Here is a 19234-nt window from a genome sequence, read left to right as displayed (position 1 = left end):
AAAAGAAGAAGCCGCCGTCAAAGCACAGCCCCAGCCTCCCCCTTCCCGCGGCTCTGACAGCGCCTACTGCCGCCGGGCCTTCGCCCCGTTTGTCCCTCAGGTCGGGCCCGCGGCGCCGGGCGCAAGGGAAAGGCGGTGCCCGGGCTCTGTCTCTCCATCCCGTAACGCCCCGGGGACTGGCGGGCCGGCCACCGAGCACGGCCCTCAGCCGCCCGGGCGTTAGGCGTCGCCTCAGGACCGCGGCCGTTACCCCGCTGCCTGCGCGCGGCGCGGCCGTTGCCCCGCAGCCGTTAGGGGGCGCTGGGCACACCAACGGGCGGCCAAAATGGCGGCGTGGGGCTCGGACCGCGCTGCGGCGTGGTAGGGCCTCCCTTCCCTCCCCCGGTCCTCCGCGGGCCGGGCAGCGGAGCGGCCAGCGGTGCGTGGGGGATCACGGCTGGCTCGGGGCAGGGGCTGAGGGGTCGCTCGGGTCTCGCTTTTCGAGCGGGGCGGGCCTGGGTGCCCGGGGTGGGGCGGCTGAGGCCCGGCGGGGGACTCGCTCGGGGCGCGGCACTGAGGCGAGCGCCGCGTTTTCCGCCGGCGGGGCGGGGGGGGAGAGTGGGGCCGGTGCGGAGCGGTGTAGTGGGGGAGGGTGCAGAGACGGGGCTGTTTCTGCACAACGCCGCCCCCCCCACCCCTCCCGCTCTGGTAGCCGTGGTGAGTCAGCGTCGGCCCCTCCTCGTCGGTCCCCCCCGCGGTGACTCGGCAGCGCCGCCGCTCCTGGTCATGCTCAGGCATGTCAGGCCGCGGCCGGCGGAGGAGCTAAGCCCCGACATGCCTCCTCTTGGCAGCGCTATATAAGGCACGGCCCGTCCCGGTCCGACTCGGCCCAGATACCCGCCGCCGGATTCCGGCGTGGGGGTTGGACGAGGGCACCGAGGTGAGTGGGCACCGCCGGGGCTGCGGAGCGCGGCCCTGAGCCCGTCCCGGGGGTCTCTCTGTCCCCGGCGGGCAGTCTCGAGTTGTGTAGCAGTGTTCCGTGTTTTGAGGTTTTTCTCCCCTTAATTGCAGGCAAATGTGCAATACCAAGATGTCCTCCCTGACGGATGCTGCTTCTGTCACCGCTTCGGAGCAAGAGGCGCTGGTCAGTAGCTCTGTTGGATGCGCGAATTTTTCATGCGTTTTGTAGGGTTTTTATTTGCAAATTCAAAAGGGCTGCTTTGCTCAGCAAGCGATTGTTAGAGAAAAGGCAGGAAATCCGGTGAAGATGGTCTGTCTTTGATCCTGTAATTGTGAAGCAAATGTATCTCATTCGTGCTTGAGAGTCGGGGGTGATGGTATAGACTCCGTTTCCTGGAGACCTTTGCTGGTCAGGTTGCTTTCGTTTAATAAAAAGGATCTTAAGGTCTGATTTGATCATGGTAAGTATTTTGTGGTGGAAATTGTTAACAGTTCATAACTGAAGAGTTGTGGAAGATCTACGTTGTGCAAAACGTACACTGGTTGTGAAATAATCTTGTCGTGACAACTGAAGGTTTTTTGAATTTAGCATTTTTATTTTCTTCTCTATCGGATTCATAAGCAAGTTGTACTTAGAGTCTTCATTTGTGTTTATGGCATTGCATATCCAGGCTTTCCATGATACAGTGACAGTTCTGCTGTCCTGGCTTTTCTGCGCAAGTTTTCCTGAGGATGAAGCCTGTGTGTTATACCTGAGATGCGAATTAAAATCGGCATGTGTACAATGGTAGTTGAACTAGATGCCTCTTTGTACAAGGGTAAAGCTTAAAAGTGTAGACTGATAGCAGAACTTAAAAAAAAAAAGCGAAGTAGCAGAACAGCAGTCTGTTCAAAGTTGTTTTTTTTTCGTTTGCTTCTTCTTTTTGTAAGTCATCATAATGTGATGCTATTGTCTGCTGTCAGATCTGCGTGGCAGAAATTTATACTTGCAGGAGTCGGGGAGAGAGGGCTGAGGACTAAAAAGTTCTGAACCCATGGGTCTAGTTGTGGATGCAGAGATCTGAAACTGTGCTTTGCCTTCCTATGCTCAGCTGTCATTAGCAGTTTAATAAGTTACTGTTTGCTTCCTTTATGAAACTGTAATATATGCTGCGTGCTCTAAGGTTGTCTGCAAGCTTGTTTATTGTTTTCATTATATGTGACTCTTGCAGCTCGTCTCTTGTTAACGCACTAAAACTTAACATTGATTTTAGTAGATAGTTGAAATGGAATGTAGGCAAGTTCCCCCTATTCCCTTAAGTGTTTATTCCTTCTCATGATATTTTATTCACGCTTTCCTATAGAGTGTTTCTTTTCTATAATATTCTTTTCTTATTTTAGGGAATGTATTAGGATAGGTAGATATTAGTCTGTTCTTAGAATGGTTATGCTATTGTTAAAGTGGCAATGCTAGAATATACTGCACTGGGAATTCCAGTGGCTCGACAGGCATTCTCTTGGCCGTTGTGAGAGCCCCTCCTGCAGTGGTATTGGCACAGTGGTTTCTTGAACAGTGCAGTGAATGGGATCCAGACACTGCTCTGGCCAGAAGAGGAAAAAAAAACAAAACCAAAAGTAAAAAAAAAAGAGGAGGGAAGTGATTTTTTTTTTTTTTTTTAAAAAAAACTTTTACCTCCTCTGCCTCAGAAGTTGTCATAGACTGGCTGCCACTATAACTCTGCTGGCACGGTCCGGGAGTGGGAGGCCATTGCAGAGGTAGGAGTGATTGAAATAGGGTGGAAAGGACAGAGTGTGCTTATCCCATATAAAAAAATTCTTCAGAGGTAAAGCAGCCCAGCTGTCAAATGCAAAACTGCAGCCTCAGAAACTGTCACAGGAAGGGACTAGAAAAGACATGGACCAGTGTGACTCGTACTCTGGACCTAACAGGTAGTCACAAAGGTCCGTTTGCCTTTCTCCCTCCCCTTTGGGAGTCACTGTAATGACTCAAAGGATTGAAGCGGGATTCCCCAGTACCCAGCCCTGTATTTGACACCACCAAATGAATCCTGTAGCTCAAATGGAGAAATCTGTATGTACCAATGGAATACTGGTGTTTCAGCTAAGATGCACCATATGAGAATTTTAGTATGACTGGGTTTGCGTTATTTTCTTTTAAGTTTAACTTTAAAAAAGTGAAAAACTTGTCTGTGGGTAGGTTTTAATGTCGTTGTATGTTTGTATATCAGACCAATGCAGAAGGAGGAAGCTTACTTGTGTAAATAGTGTTTTGTTTGGCGAATAATTGGTGCATACTGTTTTTCTTCTTCCCCGCACAGGTTAAACCAAAGCCACTATTGTTGAAGTTGTTAAAGTTAGCTGGTGCAGAAAAGGACACTTTTACTATGAAGGAGGTGAGAACTTCTAATCACTAAAGGTAGATTACAGTGAATACAGAGGATTGTTCTTTTGTTTTGGGTGAATAGGGGGCAGTGTAGTTCACAGCTTATCTCGAAGATATTGAGAACAAGGTATTGTTTTTATTGTGCTGACTTGTTAGGTGGCATTTAAGCAAGTTCCTCAAAATCTGAACAGAAGTATCTGGTGGTTAGTAGAATAGTAAAGTACTTGCGGAATGATAGGTGAAAATCACAGCTCAAAGAGAGTTTTAGGCAATCAATGTCTGAAGAGCAAATCTCAACGAATTTGATGTGTTTTCTCTTACATTTAATCTTGAAGCAACAGAACCTGGGTAGTTAATGTCTGTGTCTGTCATTTATTTTACAGGTAATATTCTATCTTGGACAATATATTATGTCTAAACAATTATATGATGAAAAACAGCAACATATTGTACACTGTGCAAATGATCTCCTGGGGGATTTATTTGGAGTAACAAGCTTTTCAGTAAAAGAACACAGGTAAAATGGGATTCTTTTCTGAGAGTCTGGTTGTGAAATAATGGAGGACATAATGCGTATGGCCTTTTTTAACTCTTTGCATCTTCAAAGATGGTAAGCTCTCTTTTATATTTACATGCAGCTAATTTGCAACATCTCTTTCTTTATCCCCATCTAAGGAGACTATATTCAATGATTTCCAGAAATCTGGTAGCAATCAATCAACAAGGTAAGCTAGTTTGGGAGGACCTTTTGTTGTGGGGAGAAAGTAGCAGGGAAAAATACAACTTACATTAACGTATCTTGGATGTAGTGATCAGATAACATCTGTCTCTCCATAATTAGCTATTTGGTTTTATATGCTGCTATCCAGAGCAATCACAAATAGTGAACCAAAACAAATGCTATTTCTTCTGGGGGAGAAAAAAAAATAAAAATCTGAACAGCATTTGGGTAATTTTGTCAGACTAGAACCAGAACAAGCATAATCAGAGCTGAACACAAAAGAGGACTAAATTGAAAAATTAGTAGTTTGCTTGTCTGTCTTATGGATAAAGCCCTCAAGAACATAAAAGGTTTTCGTATCAAAAATTAACTTCCTGAAGTTTCCAGCATTAAAGTCAGGGTGAATGCTTTTTATTCTGTTAGTGTTCTGTTTTAACTTTCAAAACTTAGCGTGGAGTACATTTAGAACTGCTCACCCTCAGCTACACTGAGTACTCTTTTGAAAGGTCTGTATACTTAAAAAAGTAGCTTTGTGGTAGCTTTGTGGGTAGCCACTCCATAAATGGAGAATCGTTACATACAGTCATCTTTTACAGTATAAAAATGCTTGATATAGCTGTATTTTTTTACTAATGCAAGGAGTGAACCAGAAGTTAAACAGTGGAGGCTGTTTTGTAAATTGTCTTCTAAATCCATATTAGGACACCCTTTGTTTCTGATTTTTCGAAAAGGCAAGTGTTCAGCTGGTGAAGATGGGAAACATGCTCTTTATTACCCTTCATTGTTATGCTTGCCAACTTAAATTAGCTCTCAAATTATTTTCTTGAAAGATAATTTATTAATTCAGGGTCTGTCTGATCATAAGCATGTATAATTAACAACAGTTAATTTTTTCTTCTATTTAATGTCTTTTAAATTCAGTGTTCCCAGAAGGTGAGAGCTAGTAAAATATACTCCAGAGAGGAGGAAGTGTAAAATATTTCCTGCCTATATTCTTCATAACTGCAGAATCCCAGCTAATGCACAGCCTTCATGTGAAGGCATTTATAATAAAATTCTGAGCTATTTTGTGATCGAGATTTCTTCTTCCGCCCCACTTTCCCAGTTCAGTAATGTTACAGGGAAAGCACTGCACACACCTGAAAAGCAAACAAATGGGGTTGTTTTATCCATTGTTGCAAAATGTCTGGATGTTAAGTTCTGTTTAGATTTTACTTTGTAAATGCATTGTGTTGTTAACTTCAGCGTATTAATTAGTTAGTGCCGTTTACTTCTCTCCCTTGCTTTTACTGTAACATTTTTGACCCTGAAATTGACTTTTTCTGCTGTGCTGTGTTACATTTGTTTGGTTTGGTGTGGTTTCAGACTCTACGCTTGCTGACACACCTGAGGATGATGCCAGATTTCAGCTTGAAGAAGAAAATGTTCTAAAGGTGATTTTTTTTCTTTTTAGTGAATGTTCTGAAATGTAAATTCTGTTTAGTTTTGCATGATCATGTCAGTGGTTTAGATGCAATTAGTTGGTTCCAGCCTTTTACCTGTATTCATGCTCCGGCTTACTTAGTATTTCTGTTCACCAGGAATCTATGCAAGAGATAGAAGAGAAGCAAACTTCATCAAACGTGACTTCCCGACCAACTACATCTTCTAGGAGGAGAACACACAGTGAATCTGGTATGTGCAAATTTATGACACAGAACTTTCAGTAGCATGGCCACTTAGGAAAAAAAGTACGTTCTGTTGCATTACTGTCTTTGAAAGACGCTGACAAATACTGTTCATGTTTCTCTGCTTATCTAAAACAAAATGTTCAGTCTAGAAGAAGTACACAATGCCTTGTATTCCTTCCTCCAGTGTCATGTTACTGTTTGGATCTCTAGAACTGTTAATAAGGTGATGGAATAACTGGTTCCACAGAGCTGTTAAACTTGTTCTCATCAGCAGAACTTAATCAATTATGTTGTCTTCATGATGAGAACACTCTTGTTTGTAATAGACTGTAGTAATCAAATTCATTTCAATTCCCTCTGTAGACAGCCACAACATTTCACATTTTGTGCGCTCTCTAAAAGCAGTTATCATTGGATTTCAATTGGTGGCAGATGTTAGGAGTCTGGTAGTAACATGGGATGATTTTGGACGTTTAGGTACCTGACCATTCATTAAGCACTTCTTAAAACGTCTCCTTCTCTTTACTGTGGTTATTCAGTAATCACTGGCAAATAAATTTTCAAAATGCACAATGTTTCTTCCGATAATTAGCAAATAACAAGCTGGTCAGCATAGTAAGTTTCTCAGTGGAAGTGTTCTGTACAGTTCTACTTAAATACTATTCTGTGGAATTTCTTACTTTAGTTTGTTCCATCACTTACTTCTGTTACCTTATGACTTGACGGTTATAATTACCTGGGCAGTGATAACCTTCTGTCGCTGCATAGAACTTTCTTTTCTTCAGTTGCTCAGGAACATTTTTCAGTTCCTCAGCTTTTGCTTAGTATTTTTTTGTGTTCATCGTAGGCCACTGTCATGTTAGTCAGTCCAAAAACTGTGCTGCGTTGCTGAGCGGTTTGCACTAAATTAAAAGAACATTTTAATGTTGTAACAAAAACTGGTGAAAGGATGGAAAGTCTCAGTTAAACATCATAACCTGTAATATTTAGGCATGACCCAGAGCACATAAAGTCCTGTGTTGTGCTTACTTATTGTAGGTTTGATTATTAACTCTGTCTTTGCATCCTTTTATTAGTTTGTTACAACCTTAAAAGTTCTTTTAATATAGTGTTTTTATATACACTTTTTTTCTAATTTATAGGAAATCTTCCTTTTAAACCACTATTCTTGTTAAATTGGGATGGTAGCGGCTCCTTTGGAGCCGCTTACATAGTGTATAGAAACCTTGTGGTGATACAGTATCAGTTCAGCATGGAGCCATGACAACTAAATGAGGACAACGATGGACAGGAGCAACCCTTGGGCCTGGGGGCACCAAATTTGGTGGGGCTCTCAGGGCGGAAAAAGAAAAGAAAAGAGAGGGGCTGAGCCAAGAAGCACCAAGGGAAAGTAAGAGAAGTCTCAAAGTATGTACAAGTGTTTTGTTCTCTTTTCTTTTACAATGAAAGATTCAAGACTTGAAGACTCATGGATTGTCAGGGTGTGTTGTGCAAGGCAAGGGAGAGGCTGGGCAATAGAGGGTGGGTGCAAAAGGCAACTGTAGGGGGGCAGCAGGCTCTTACTGAGGACTGTTGAACCAAGTTGTCAGGCCTCTTGGGGAGTTTTCACTCCGCTGCACTTACATACTGACTTTGCAACACTTTTTTTTCATAAAATCATTTCTTACCAAATACCCTTAAAAGTCAGCGGAGCTGAATTTTTACTTACCTACCCCTAAAATGCTGTCCCCCTACTCCTTATGCTGCTGTAGGTGGTTGTTTCAAAACATGATGTATTGAAAAAGCATTGTCTTTTTGCCTTCAAACCAAGAATGTTTAGTAATCACAGCTTAAAGCAATGCTTTCAGAGTTCAATTTTTACACGGCATGCCTTGAAGATTTTCTTGCTAGCGTGTGGTGAAAGTCATAATGGTTTGTTACAAAAATCCAGTTGAGTAAATGCAATTACGTATCGTACAACTATTAACTGATAAATTTGTTGAGGTATCTGAAACTTGAACCTGAACTTTTCTTGCCTAGCATGAGGTCCTTTGTATGCATGTGACATGGGAGCTATTTTCTCTGTCTCCCTGCTAATTCTATGATGGATTAAGAAGCCCTCTGAAAGTGCCTTTCTGTCTACTGACTGTAGAGGGAGCTCGGACAATTAAGATCTGAACTGTATTTCTTAAAATCAGGAGGGATTTAACAAGTCATGTGTGAAGTGGAGTAAAAATGCTTCCTGTTATTTTATTTCCTGCATGTGGAAACTGCCATTTACAAGCTGTACTGATGGGACAAGCGGGTGAAGCCAGCCCCTAAAATACTGTTTTCAGGAATGTTTCACACTTAAATGTTTCACAGTGTTACTGTGTCTTTTTTAAAAAAGTTTTTGGTGCCTTTACTTTTTTTGTCCACCAAGTAATACTGAATGACATTGTTTTCCTGAAATTCCCATATAAGTAAATTACATTTTAAGCTTCTGTTAAGAATATTCAAAACTGCGCATTGCATAGATGTTTTTGGAGTAATAAAAATTCTTGAATGTGCCCAGAAGAAAATTCTTCAGATGACCTGCATAGTGACAGAAGAAAACGACACAAGTCGGACAGCATTTCGTTGACGTTTGATGAAAGTCTCTCATGGTGTGTAGTCAGTGGTTTGTGCCGTGAAAGAAGCAATAGCAGCGATTCAACAGATTCTCTTTCCATTCCTGTAAGTCAAAATATGTATTTTTGTGGTACAAATTTTGCAGATACCACAAGTGCAAATACGCATCTTAAAACATCATGTTCTTAATTAAAAGCATCAGTATCTGAGGAAAGAAAAGGGCTGAAAGAAAAGTTGGTGTGTGGGTGGAGTTGGAGTCTTTCGTAGATCTGCTGACAAAGCTTAAGTGAAACTTTTTAAAATACTAATTCTGGATATTCTTTAAAAAACAGATTCTTACTGTTTGTCACAGTGTTGAAAAACTGCCAGATATATTTTGTGTTTTAAAATAAATATTTCTTAGACTGCTAAGAGAAGAAAAGCAGCTACAGATATTCTGTAATACAGAATAGTTGGTGCTTCTGAGCCATCTGGTGGTTGCAGTACAGCTTCAGTAACTGTACATAATAGTGTCCTGATGATCACATTGTATTCATTTTCCAAACCTTTACTGTTCTGTGTTGTTGTTTTCAGCAAATGCTGAGGCAAATTATCTGTGTCTGGGTTAAGTCATGAAGAGCTAAACTACTAGTGTTCCTAGTCATATACTGTATTTTGAATTGACAGAACTAATACTGTGTCTTCACTTTTGCTGTTTTAGAATTCTTTAGCCACTGTCTCAAATTACGGTTAAAAAAAGTTGATGAGAATAGAAATTGTAATGACATGCAGGCAAAAGACAGCATCTTCTTGCATCCGTTCCTTCACTTTTTAGGAGAGCCTTGGTGAAATAGTAGCAGCAGTCTAGCAGTCTGCAAGCTGGCTGTAGTTTCACTGCAGCTTCTGTTGCAGAGCTGTCAAAAGGCTTTTAGATCTAGCTTTATTTTTAGCCACCTATAACTCATTTGTCTCATAAAAGATGTTCTATCTGATGTTCTATCATAAAAGATGTTCTATCTAGACAGCAGCTGGTCTCATTTCTTCCATAGCTAATTAAACTACGTAGTTTGGTTTTATCTTATGAACTGTCTTAACAGTAATGGGTATGGATATGGACTAGTGAGGTTCAATGTGTACTTTCTTTCTCTTTTTTTCAGGATCTTGATGCCAGTTCATTAAGTGAAAACTCTGATTGGTTTGACCACAGTTCTGTTTCAGACCAGTTCAGTGTAGAGTTTGAAGTTGAGTCTATTTATTCAGAAGATTATAGCCATAATGAAGAAGGGCAGGAGCTCACAGATGAAGATGATGAGGTATGTAGTTGTTTTGTTTCAGGGTTTTTTGACTGGGGGAGTGAGAGGGGAAGGACACTTACAGGAATACTTCACATTAAGAATCCAACATGAAGTAACTCACTCCTCAGGTTTATTTCTGGACTGTGTGTGCTGTGTGATGAACTGGACTTATCATTCGTTAAATCAACTTACATACCTATGCAGTTGGGTCACCATCATGCACCCACCAGGCAATAACTGGAACAGTGCTAAGGCTTTCCCTGGTCTCTGAAACAGACTCTTGACAGTCTGGAAAAGTCTGTCTGTTTAACTTCACTCACTAGCTGTTGGAGTCTATTCCTACATTTTTAGTTCTAGAAATACATGTTGAGCTTTGACAACACTTTTGACACTGAATGAAGACTTTCCTAGTAACTCTTTGCAAAGGGATATTTCTGAATCATTTGCCTCCATGAATATAAATGTTTCAAAGAGATGCTGAAACTCAATTTTAGAAATTTTCTTTAGGAGGCAAGAAGACAGCAAAGTTGTGATTACCATAATTTTCAAAAGCTGTAGATACATGGAATGTTAGGAATGAAGTGGGAAATTATTTTTTTTTCTGAGTTAGTTTTCTGTTACTTCAAAGAGGTGAATCAGCTCATGGCAAGTTTGGGTAAGTACCAGAGGCAGAATTCGCCAGGGACATACATGACTGTGATACTTGAGAGGCTGAATGGGACTGACTGTACTGATGTAGACCGGGTTACAGTGCTGTGGAGCTGCACCGTGAGATAAAATGATGATTTGGAGGAAGAAGGGATGAGGGTGGCCCTGCTCCCAACACCAGTGTTGAGAATTGCAGAATGGTTGAGGTTGGAAGGGGCCTCTGGAGGTCATCTCAGCCACCCACCCTGGCTCATGCAAGAGCTATTGTGTGGGACTGTGTCCACATGACTTCTGAGTATCTTCAAGGATGGAGGGCAACCTGTGGCAGTGTTTGGTCACTCTCACAGTAAAAAAAGTGTCTCCTTACATTCAGGCAGGACCTCCTGTGTTTTAATTTGTGCCAGTTTCCTCCTATCCCATCATTGGACACCATTGAAGAGAGCCTGGCTCCATCTTCTCTATACCCTCCTTTCAGGCACACATTGATAAGACCATCCCTAAGCCTTCTCTTTTCCAGGCTGAACGGTCCCAGCACTCTCAGCCTTTGCTCTTGTGAGAGCTTCTCCAATCCCTTAATAATCTTAGTGGCCCTTTGCTGGACTCTCTCCAGTAGCTCCATATCTCTTATGTACTGGGGAGCCCAGAGCTGGATACAGTGCTCCAGGTGTGCCCTCACCAGAGTTGAATAGAGGGGCATCACTTCTACTCTAGAAAGTGGTACCTTCAATCTGTCTAGTCTACATTTTTCTTCAAACGGTTACAAGTGTGAACAGAATTCTCTTCCCCCAAACCAGTCATCAGATTTTGTGGAGTTACTTGCAAGCATAAATGAATGTATATGCCCTATTTATTACATTTGATTAAAAGTCTATCTGGAAAGCTATCAATGCTTTTTTTTTTTTTTTTTTTTTTTAATTTAAACCAGGTATATCAGCTGACAATTTACCAGGATGACGATAGTGATGCTGATTCATTTGATGAAGATCCAGAGATTTCTCTAGCCGTGAGTAGTAACTTCTTCGGCAAAGCGTCATAAGTTGGGTGAACTGACAGATCAAGGAGTACAGATAAATTTTGTTGCTACCAGTAATTTTTTAAGAATTAAATTGACTTTTTCTTGTACGCTTGAAGATTCCAAGACAATATTTTAATTATTGAACATGTGATTGTTAAGGAACCTTGATAGATTTTTTTTTTTTTAATTAATAAGCTTCCTAATCCATTAAAAAAAACCCCCCACACTAACTCACGGTTTCACTGACTTAATGGAACAAAATCATTTGGAGCCTAAATCTGACTTTTTGCACAAAATGAAAAAAAAAATCTTAGTCATGTATATTTAAATATTCTTCCTATAAATCATAATGTCTAGTTTTATTGTCTTACCTGAATGAAGGAATCTGTAGCATACAAATGAGAAGGCAAACCTGTTTACAGAACAGTACTGTAAAATTAAAAGATTTGAGGCTCTTTCTGAATTCTGTGAGACCTTTCTTGAAGTGTGGTAATAAATTCAGGGTTTTGAGGCAAAGTATGTAGACATTTTTATTTATTATTTGCTTTTCACGGTTGAAGCTTGAATAAAGCTGTTGTCCAAAACTGTCTGAAATGTTCCAGTCCCTTGATGGGACTGAGGGACTTTGCTCTGTGTGTAGAACACAGGGCTTGCCACCATCTAAAAACATAGCGCTGTTTGTGGGTGGAAAAATATGTCTAAATGTTATTTTTAGGACTTAAAATTGGTCTTCTAAGCTTTTGATGTCACTGATGTTATTCAGGACTCAAACAAAAAGTGCTTTGAATCTTCTAAATAAGTTTTGTTTTATTTTTTGGTTTTATTCCCCCTATGGCATACATTATTTCTGAGAAGGGTCTTTCTCCTTAAAAATTAAGTGTATTTTTAATGAGATAGATAGTGCCTTATTTTCAGCGTACCCTATGGAATAACCTCTGAGAGTGTGTTACAGCCCTCCCCGTCCGCCCCCCCACCAACGCCCGATGTTTTTATTTTGTAATACTGTGTCAGAGTGCCCTCACCCGGCCGTTTTGCAGCCCAACACCTTAAACATCCCACAGCTTAAATGTTCCTTCAGTCTTGAATAGTTTCCATTTCAGAAGTCCATTGTTGAAAATAATGGTAATGGGGACCTTTTTATCAGAAAGAAGTTTTTCCTGAGGTTCTCTGAAAACTTTTGTGGTCTGGTTTCTTCAATTTTGCCTAAGAAATATAAATCATTGTTGTTCTACCTCTATTTTTATTTCACAAATCTACTGCAAGAAGAAAGTCAGAGTCTCTTAAACATCATACTGTTCTAATCTAGAACCATAAAATGAGACCAAACACTGAATGGAATTTTTAAATTATAAACAAGTCAATAGCTCAACATAACTATTAGTTTGGCAGTAATAAATTGTTTATAATCTCTGAATACGTCAATGGTAAGCATGTCAAGTATCTTAAGCTGTTCCAACCTTTAATTCACTAAAGGATTATTGGAAGTGTCCCGAATGTAGCGAAATGAATCCCCCACTACCACGACATTGCCACAGATGCTGGGCCCTTCGTGAGGACTGGCTTCCAGATGAAAAGAGTGATAAATTGGAAAAGAGCAAGTCAGAAACTAACTTCCCCCTGGAGTCTGAAGAAGGTTTTGATGTTCCTGACTGCAAGAAAGTGAAAATGACGGAAGACAAAGAACCGGCCATGGAAGAGAATGAGGATAAAGCAGTACAAATTTCTGAGTCCCAGGAAAGTGAAGATTATTCTCAGCCATCGACATCGAGCAGCATGTTTTGTAGCAGTCAGGAGGACTATAAGGAACCTGAGAAAAGAGAAATGCAAGACAAGGAGGAAAGCGTGGAATCCAGTCTACCTGTTACCAGCATAGAGCCCTGTGTCATATGTCAGAGCAGACCTAAAAATGGCTGCATAGTACACGGCAAAACGGGACACCTCATGTCGTGTTTCACGTGCGCAAGGAAGCTTAAGAAGAGGAACAAACCCTGCCCGGTGTGCAGACAGCCCATACAAATGATTGTACTAACTTATTTTAGTTAGATGGATGTTGACTGGAAAGCAACAAAAGGAACTTCATAAACTGGTTAAGAGAGCAAGAAATTATTTTTGTATGCTTATTGGAAAATTAATATTTTGAGTCTCTTTACATTTGGTATGAAAAGTAATTGCTGAAATAAATGCACTGGAGTTATTAAGAGGTTAGCCTAATATTCATAAATCAACCTGAAGATTTTAAATCCCTCAATAGAAGTAACCAATTCCTTTAAACTGCCTGTGTTTTATGTTCCATACAAGTTGTTGATATTTGTTTTACCGCATTAAATACATACATTAAAAACCCAAATTTGGTGATTATGAGAGGAGAGACATGTTGAAGAGTTTGTTAATGTGAGTTCCTCCTCTTACGAACGTAGAAGATTCTTCAGATTCCAGTATCTGTTGCCTGGCGAAGACACCGGGCTCAATCAGTACCCTCTGAATAAGTCAATAAAATAAATAAATAGAATCTTGTCTCCCTCATTCCCAAAACTTAAATTCCTCCAAGTAACCGAATTCTGGGGGAGATCTTACCAGGAATTGGGGGAAGATGTGATAGAAAATCATTTAGGGTTTTGGAAATAGAAAGGGGTACTGTGTGTCTTTTATTTTTATAGCATGCATTGTAAACGTCAGGGCTGAATCCAAGTTCAGTCTTACAGTTATCTCTTAAACAGATTGAGAAACTGAATTTTAAAAAGCTTTATGGGTTTGGAAGTCTGTATTATCCTGGTTAATATTTTAGCTTGAGAAGACGCTTGAACAGGCAAGATAAATGAAGGATAAATGTAATATCAAGTCATGTAATATTGGGAGACAGTTGTATTCTTTTTCTGCACTCGTTTTTGACTTCAACAGTACAGCACGCAGCTTGGTCACAACATTCGCTTGAATAAAAATAGCAAGGAAAAAAAGTCCACCTCCATCTGCAGAAACAAATAAGCTCCGTAGTTCTAGTTCACATAAATGTTCTTAAAATTCAGTAGTCTTTCCAACTTGAACTGTTCGTATCACAAGGATTCTGAAAATCTCTTGCAAGGCATTTGGCCAGCTCGAAATTGGTCTCATTGGACCTCTCCTTTACTGCTTTTAGCTCTCGTCTCCGCGCTGTACTTTGTCAAAAGCTGTGTGAAACTTTATCAGTTCCTTTATTACGCAGTCTGCTGACTGGCTCAGTTTTGTGGTGCGGTGCGTTCAGAGTAGGTCGCGTGCATATATTTTTGTAAGCTAAGGTATCTTCAGGATATGGTCAGATTCCTCGGGCCGTTTTTCACATGGAGAGTTTCTGTACCAGTGAGTTGTATTTATTCCTATGGAAAAGTAGATTACAAGAGGAATTGTAGGTTTGTAACACCCTTTAATTTTACATGTAGTTGCTGATCATCTGCCCAATAGAAAACGGCAGATGAGTAGTTTGAGCGTCAGGGGAGCGCCAAGATGTAGCCCAAATGCAGAAATTGTGCTGTGTTACCATCCTGCAGGACAAGGATAAACAGCTTCCTTAACAACACCAGTAGGAAACTGTTGATGCCTGTGTGCTAGCGCAGAGGCTTTTACTGCTCTAATTACCTTCACCTCAGAGCTGAGTAACCACAGTTACTCTGGTATAAAGTGTCCATAAACCAGGGCCTGGAATACAAGGAATTACCTAGGAAAAGGACGTAGAGCTGTTACAGGAGAGACTCGGTAAACCCTTGGTTCTTACTTGCCTGCGAAGAAATACCTTCACAGGTAAAGACTGAATGACCGGATCAGTCATGTTTTGTTCATACATTTCAGCTAATTTTTGAAAAATGCTACTAAAGGATACAGATGTCTCTGAAGTTTAACCATAATTCATTTTAAGTGAACAAAACGTCAACCCTTGTTGCATATGTTTCTTTGTATTTTTGCAGATTTCTTGCCCCTTGCAATTTGTAAAGCGACAGCAGGTAGCCGAAGTTCTTGAAGTTCTTTGGTCAGCAGAAGCCTTTCACGGGTTTTGTGGGGCTTAATAATCCTTCAGCCCGAGATAGAGAAGTCCTTGGGGCACATACTTACATTTTTCAAGTAGAGATGCTTCTAATAGATGGCTGCCTGCCTTAATTCACACTGCTTCCTATTTGTTTTTCTTAGGTTTTTTATGTGATGAACTTAAGTGCAGTGAAGTTGGCAGAGGCTCTTCCAAGTGCAGCTCAGAACCAAGTAGCGGTCCTAATCTGCAGCTGAGAAAGAATTGTAGAGGTGTACGTTGAGGAGGACTTAAAACTTTGTCCGTTACATCGTCTCCTATGGCGTATGCTTTTTCAGTGCGATGCTCGCTCTGCAGTCGTGGTGATGGCCGTGTAACTGCAGTCCTGGGAGAGCAGCTCTTCCCTAGGTCCTGCTGGCACAAGTTGTACCATCCCGTTCTTGGTGTTCTCTTCCAATCAGTCCCCTTCAGTAAGCTCCGCATTTTTAAAAAAATAGTATTTCAGCTCTCTAAAAGGCACGTATGGTCAGAGCAATGACCCCAGTCACTCAGCTTTGGGATTTTTCTTCAACACCAATTTCATCTCCCACTAATGCTTTCTGCTTTGGCAAAAGATGAAGCAAGAGCATAACGGCATCATAAATTTTCCCTTTTAGGAGCTGAAATTGTACTCCCTTAGCGTGTTTCCTGTTGTGGAGAATAGCCCTGGAAATGCCCTCCGCTCCATCCAGTGCTGAGGTTTAATTTCTGCGTCCATGGCCAAACTCCTGTGTCGGAGTGAATCTTTGTTTCAAATTCTATTTTCTGGCTTAATATTATTCTTAATAACTTCTAGTAAAACTTCGGGGGGGTGTTTGGTTCCCCCCCAAAACATGCCTTACAAATAAGTGTGGGTGTCTGTTCCAGTTCTTACTGGAACCGCTGGCAAGCGGTGTCTGCCTGGGGTTTTGGGGAGGGTGTAGGTGATGCTGCGGCTCCAAAAGGCTGCCGTCCACGGCTCTGTCCCCACAGGGGGTCCCTGTGGGTGGGCGGTGACCAGCCCGCTGGTGTCACCCTGCTCTGTCACCCTGTAAACACATTTCTGGCCTCGGGTAGCGGCACCAAAGTTGGTGATGTTTTAGCATAGAAGTTGACAATTGTTCTTACTCGACGAGTGAGGTTTTTGAGGTCCTTATTTAATACCCTACACGTTTTAATCTTTAATTTATTACAGTTTGTAAATATTCTTGTGCTTAGAGTTGGTGTTTTGAGCTTTAATTTATTGAATTAGTCTACTGGTACGTGTGTAGATACATAAATATGCATACTGAGTAAATCACAGTCGAAAGAAGAATATTTAAGAAATTGTAGCAGAATAAAGAGAATTATTCAGATTATATTCAGATGAAGAGGGGCGTGGGAAGATTTATGTCTTTGTTTTCTTTTTTCCTTCCCTTAAACAACTTCTGCGTTGAACCTGAACGGCATTTATTTAAGTAGAGATGGAGGCTGGTGCAGCATTGTCAGAGTGACAGGATTTTGATGGTGTTTGTTTTCCTTTGGGAATGGTTTTGCATCTCCGAGAACGGGCAGGAAGCTGAGTGACTGCTTCCTTGTGCTGGTAACCTCGGAGGGGATGGGCTGGAAGATGCGGTGAGGTGCTGAGAGGCTTCACGGTTAATTGGCAACGGGTGGTTAATTGCCTTTGCCTTTGCACATGTGGCCAAGATGCTGATAAAATGAGACAGTGCACAGTTTTCAATAATTGTCTTCGCCTGTTTTTTCATGTACTTCAAATAGACAATAGTTTTGTGCAAATGCTACAAGAACTCGCATTTATTCTTTTTTATAAAGTACAATAAACCCACTTTTTGATTTAAATACGACTTTTTCACTATGTAGCTACTTATTAGTATTGAAATCCAACTCCTGACCCAAGGAAGCGAAGTGCAAATTGACGCACTCAAGGCAGATGGGAAAGTTGCTTCGTTTCAGTGTCTGACACTTCCCGAAGAGGCTAGAAGCGTTGAATATTAAAATATGCGAGAACCATTAATACTCAGTCCTCACTTAAGATTTATTAGTTATGAAGTCTGCTGCTTTTGTCCTTTAAAAGATGTGCACAGCTGAAACAGGAGCAGCTGGATTGACGGTGATGTTGAGCATTGACTGCAAAGATGGTGCGTTCTGTTGAGCAGCAGCAGCCGCCCTCGAATGTTGTTTCAGCGTCACCGGGGAGCGCACAGAAGACCCGTGTGTCACATCGTGCCACGCAGGGGGCTGGGGCTGCCGCCTCAGGTAGCGGGTTGCTTTGGAAAAGGTAAAAGTGCAACAGAACTTTAATTGATGGAAAGCGTTACATCTGTTGTAACAGTGTGGTATGATTTTATCCCCGAGTTCTGTTTGCTGTGAATCTGTTTAAATGTCGCCGTCTCTGAAATGTCTGTGCGGGTGTGAAGCTGCGTGCAAGGCTTCGGGCAGATTTTTCCCCTTAAAGACTAATATGAGGGAAAAACAATTCCTCATCCTTATAGAAAGCCTCCACAAGAATAATGCGTCAGAAAACCGTGTTCTTACAGAAGAGAGATTAGGAAATGATTAGAAGCATAATGAAACTGAATAAACTGAAATGAATTTGTGGGATTAGCATAGGGGTGAAGAACTTCTCTTCCCCATCTTAATTGAAAGCTGTGTGGTGTTAGGGTATAATTTTAGAAGTAAGAGTTGGTAATTTTAAAGCAGTTAATTTATTCAGCGTGTTAACTTGCCACATGTATGGTGCGGAGCAGTTATCCCAGGGAGATCATGATATTTTGTTGTTCAACGCTCGGCCTAAAAGGGGACTTTTGCTGTCGTGGTGCTTCCCTGTGGGAAAGAGTGCGGAACGTGGGCCCATGCAGGGGACTGGCAGGCGGGCGGGCGGGCAGCCGTCCTCCCTGCGCCGAGCTCTGTTGGCCACTCTCTTGTCATTCACAGCGTAGGGTCACCCCATTACTTAATAAAGCACATGATGTAGCGTGTTTGTGCTCCTGCTGCCTGGCCCCGGCATTATTGTATGTCCGGCTCCCAGAGGAGCTTCGTTAGTGCAGCAGCTCTCCCGGCTGGTGTCTGACTGTTCCGGGGGGAGTTACCTGCCGGGCTAACGGAGCTTTTCCAGCTCATCCGTACCCGACTCAAAGTCTTGTCTTGAGTTATTTATCATTTAAAAGTTGCACAAATGATGTAAAGAAAAAAAACAACCCTGAAACCTGAGCTTAGGAGATATTTTAACAATGGACTGCACTTACTGAACACGAAAAATTGTTGCTTTTAACTAATGTGTGCTTTTATTTTTTATTTAGCATAGATGTACACCAAAAGCTTTAAGTGAATGCCTCTCTGTAGAGTGTATATATATATATATAGAGAGAGCGCCTACGCGTAAAATTTGTTGGTGATAGTTAAAGAGGTGTTGCCTCCCCTTTTGAGCAGATGTTGCTTTAACTTAATGGCCTGACCTTTAAAGGACAGTTCTCGGTTTTGAGCTATATTAATGGCTGTCACCATGATGATCCCATGATATCTAAAATACCAAATGGCTTTTCCAGAAGCAGAGTCTTACTTTGTTGTCTCACTACCCGTAGCTGGAATGACTATGAAACAGACGTGGTTTATAGTGAATTTAATTAACTATGCAATTTCGCCGCTAATCCTAGATGATTGTGCTTTCAAGACCTTGTCGTGGTGCGTTACCTCCTGGGTGCCCAGTGCACCTACTGCCGCAGTCAGTTACCATTATACCCATAGCCACCCAAAGCGCACAGAGTGTAGCTCCATTTATGAGAAGAATTTTCATGTGTATTGCCTTTGTCTGCTGGTTTTTGTTTTTTTCCTTTTCTGAGGCAACTAAATGGTATGTTCCCTTTAAAAGCTTTAAATAAAGATTTGTTTATATGCTCCTTGGTGCTCCTTTCTTGTGTCAGTGACTCGGTTGTTACAAGTTCTGCTGCTTGGTTGTCATACAGGTTTTTAAGTCTGTGAACCAG

General features: G+C 41.5%; 1 protein-coding gene across 3 annotated transcripts; it reads left to right on the top strand.

Annotated features, from left to right (window-relative positions):
* Positions 1-299: 299 nt before the first annotated feature.
* Positions 300-19147, top strand: MDM2 (MDM2 proto-oncogene). 3 transcript variants are annotated; one of them, XM_063322987.1, is made up of 12 exons: positions 300-418; positions 831-919; positions 1051-1123; positions 3258-3332; positions 3706-3839; positions 3998-4047; positions 5409-5476; positions 5624-5717; positions 8250-8407; positions 9439-9594; positions 11150-11227; positions 12713-19147. In XM_063322987.1, exons 3-12 carry the CDS (start codon positions 1055-1057, stop codon positions 13280-13282), a joined length of 1452 nt encoding a protein of 483 aa, XP_063179057.1. In that variant the 5' UTR covers positions 300-418; positions 831-919; positions 1051-1054; the 3' UTR covers positions 13283-19147. The 3 variants fall into 3 exon arrangements, with proteins under 3 accessions (XP_063179057.1, XP_063179055.1, XP_063179056.1); XM_063322985.1 differs by having other exon boundaries at positions 8247-8407; XM_063322986.1 differs by lacking the exon at positions 831-919 and having other exon boundaries at positions 302-418; positions 8247-8407.
* The last annotated feature ends 87 nt before the right edge of the window (positions 19148-19234 follow it).

This window comes from Chroicocephalus ridibundus, chromosome 1 (genome assembly GCF_963924245.1).
Source record: "Chroicocephalus ridibundus chromosome 1, bChrRid1.1, whole genome shotgun sequence".
NCBI classification, from domain to species: Eukaryota; Metazoa; Chordata; class Aves; order Charadriiformes; family Laridae; genus Chroicocephalus; species Chroicocephalus ridibundus.
Note: the sequence above shows the minus strand (reverse complement) of the source record. Positions and strands in the feature narration are given on the sequence as shown.

Excerpts from the sequence above, each read along its gene's own strand:
- MDM2 (XM_063322985.1), top strand. The coding sequence starts at position 1,055 with ATGTGCAATACCAAGATGTCCTCCCTGACGGATGCTGCTTCTGTCACC. Across the intron at positions 1,124-3,257 it reads CTTCGGAGCAAGAGGCGCTG|GTTAAACCAAAGCCACTATT; the intron begins GTCAGTAGCTCT and ends TTCCCCGCACAG. Across the intron at positions 5,477-5,623 it reads AAGAAGAAAATGTTCTAAAG|GAATCTATGCAAGAGATAGA; the intron begins GTGATTTTTTTT and ends TCTGTTCACCAG.